This window comes from Fundulus heteroclitus, unplaced genomic scaffold (genome assembly GCF_011125445.2).
Source record: "Fundulus heteroclitus isolate FHET01 unplaced genomic scaffold, MU-UCD_Fhet_4.1 scaffold_95, whole genome shotgun sequence".
Lineage (NCBI taxonomy): Eukaryota > Metazoa > Chordata > Actinopteri > Cyprinodontiformes > Fundulidae > Fundulus > Fundulus heteroclitus.
In genome coordinates, this window is record NW_023397417.1 from 218411 (window position 1) to 221209 (window position 2799).

The 2799-nt window shown below is 43.6% G+C and overlaps 1 protein-coding gene across 1 annotated transcript in view; it reads right to left on the minus strand.

Annotated features, from left to right (window-relative positions):
* Positions 1-506: 506 nt before the first annotated feature.
* Positions 507-2799, minus strand: part of LOC118562498 (zinc finger protein OZF-like) — a 4406-nt gene continuing 2113 nt past the window's right edge. Inside the window, exons 2-4 of the mRNA XM_036134943.1 lie at positions 2012-2344; positions 1772-1923; positions 507-1671 (exon numbers count right to left, since the gene is read on the minus strand). Of these exons, the coding sequence (XP_035990836.1) occupies positions 994-1671; positions 1772-1923; positions 2012-2344 (1163 nt within the window). The 3' untranslated portion in view covers positions 507-993. The remainder of the gene's footprint in view (positions 1672-1771; positions 1924-2011; positions 2345-2799) is intronic.

Below are 2799 nucleotides of genomic sequence, written 5' to 3' on the forward strand. Positions count from 1 at the left end.
ATGGGCTACGGCTGTCACGTTCCTGGTTATAAGCCAACTCCAAACCAGTGTCTCACCTAGGATAAACAGAACCACTGGACTGTTGGTCGGTGGGTCATCTCTTAAAATTTAGAGTTAGCATTGCATTTACATGTTCCGTAGTATGAAAGAGGAGCACGCAGGCTCAGAGTTCATACTGATTGAGGTCCAGTGTAATTTCTGAACTGCCACTAATAAATTGGCGAGCCATGGCACCTGTTGTTGGTCCCCTGAATTGTATCCCAAGCCCACAGACACTCAGGTCATCCATCAGGAAGTTTTACTTCTGCAGTTTGCTTAGATATCCTTTTTTTTACTTGGAACCTGCCAAAATTACCAATACCTGCTGTAATAACCAGGCTGACTGTCCAGCAACTGCCTGACCTAAACGCCATGCAGAGTATTATCAGGAGGAAGATAATAGGCATCAACCTATGAGCAGATGAGCTCATGAGCAGAGAGCCCATATTAAAGCAACCTAGGTTTCCTAGACACCTCAGCAGAACATTGATACAGTAGTTTATGCCAAAGGACATCCGACCGGATATTTGTCCTGTGCAGTGTGAGCAAACCAACCCTTCTGTAGTAAAAATCTTTTTCACTGGTGTTATATAATATTCCAATTTTGTCAGGAGTTAGTCTGGGTTGAATTTTTTCTCATTAGCTATTGGCCACGATCATCAAAAACAACAGATATGAACTATTGAAACATCAATCTGTGTGTTATCAATCTACATAATAATTGCATTTCCCTTTTTTAATTACATAACTGAAAGAAATCAATTTTTGATGATCTTCTAATTAGCTAAGATGAACCGCTATTATGTGACCATCATCTATGGAAAAGTTTTGTTTTAATCTGAATTTGTTCAGGAAAGCACTTTTTTCCCCTCAGGGTTAGAGTTTATTCACGTCAAGCCAGACTCAACAGAGGCGTGGAAGTCAAATTACTTATGTCAGAAATGATACTTTTTTTTATGGGTGTTGAGTTTCCGTGTGTCTGTTCAAAGATGTTTTTTCTCTGAAACCTTTCCCACACGTCTGACACTGGAAGGGCCTTTCGCCTGTGTGAGTTCTCATGTGTATATTTAAATTACTTTTTTTACCAAAACTCTTTCCACAGGTCAGACATGGAAACGGCTTCTCTCCTGTGTGGGTTCTCATGTGAGAGGTCAAATCGCAACTCTGGCAGAAGCCTTTGCCGCACACCTCACAGGTGTACGGCTTGTCATCTGTGTGGCCCCTTTTGTGCTTGGTCAAATACCTCCTTTGACTGAACCTCTTCCCACATACGGGACACAAGAACGGTTTCTCCTCTGTGTGCGTCTTCATGTGCACCGTCATGAAGGTTTTCTCGCGGAAACTTTTCCCGCAGGTCGGACAGGAAAAAGGCTTCTCACCCGAGTGGGTGCTCATGTGGCTATTCAGAGCCGACTTCGTGATGAAGCTTCTCTTGCAGGTTAGACAGGTGAAAGGCCTGTCGCCCGTGTGCGTCTTCATGTGAGCGGTCAAGTTAGCGCGGACGCCGTAAGACTTGCCGCACAGCTCGCAGGTGTGGGGCTTCTCACCAGTGTGAGTAACCATGTGACATTTCAGGCAGTTTTTTCTCATGAAGGTTTTGCCCGCAGAGCCGACACTGGAAAGGCTTCTTACCTATGTGGATTCTCATGTGGTCCCTCAGGTGACCATTCTGACTGAAGTTTTTGCCGCAGAAATCACAGGAATACGGCTTCTCGCCCGTGTGAGTTCTCACGTGAGTGTTCAGCTGACCGCTGTCACTAAAGGCCTTGCCACACGCGTCGCAGGAATACGATTTCTCTCCTGTGTGAGTTCTCATGTGGCTGTTAAGCCCATATTTTCGGCCGAAGCTCTTGCCACAGACCCCGCATAGGAAGGGCTTCTCACCTGTGTGAGTTCTCTTATGGTCGGTCAAATGATTTTTTTTTCCTGAACTCTTTACCACAGACATCACAGCAGTGCGACAAACAGCTACCAGATATTTCCTGGTTTTGGTCCTCTGCTTTAGCATGACTCTGAGAGAGGAGTTCAGCCCCATTTTGGTCGAGATCACTGTCGTCCGTTTCCTCTTCAGAAGACGTTTCCACAGAGGGGGTCTCAGTCTCTTGCTTCATTTCTAGCTGCTGATCTTCCCGATGGATTAACAGTTCCTTCTCCTCTTCTTTGATCTGCGCATCATTTGGTTCATCCTGTGTCTTTTCAAACCGCAGTTCTTCTGGTTCTTCGGAACTGGAGTCTTCCTCGTGGTTCGAGACAAAACTGGTCTTGGGAATCAGCAGACATTGATGGGTGGAACTCTGTAGGAGGTCTGAGAGAAAACCCAGAAAAAAATGGCATTAAGTTTTCAGAAAAAATATGGAAAAAAATACAGAAAAAAAAAAACGCTTCTTCTTTATCTATCTATAAAGATGTGTACCTCATGCTCCTGAAAGCAGACATAACGGCCCAGTCAGAACGTTTATTATAAAAAAGGCAGTTTTTATTCGGGATGTCTGGTGAAATGCAGGCAGCTTGGTGTTTAAGTGCTGCAGGATCAGGGTAAATCTTGCAGCCATATTGTGGTGCCTAGGATTCTGTGAATTAGAAAAACAGCAGTTATGTTGCTATATTATATTTTCAAAGTATTAAATATCAGCTTGTGTATGTTTCGTTTATAATGATGGGTTAGAATGAAGTCAAACTCCAAAGTACTGATAAGCAAGTGTAATGGGAAACACAAGGTGGGGCACACTAAAAAAAAAAAAAAAATTGAACCAAAAACAA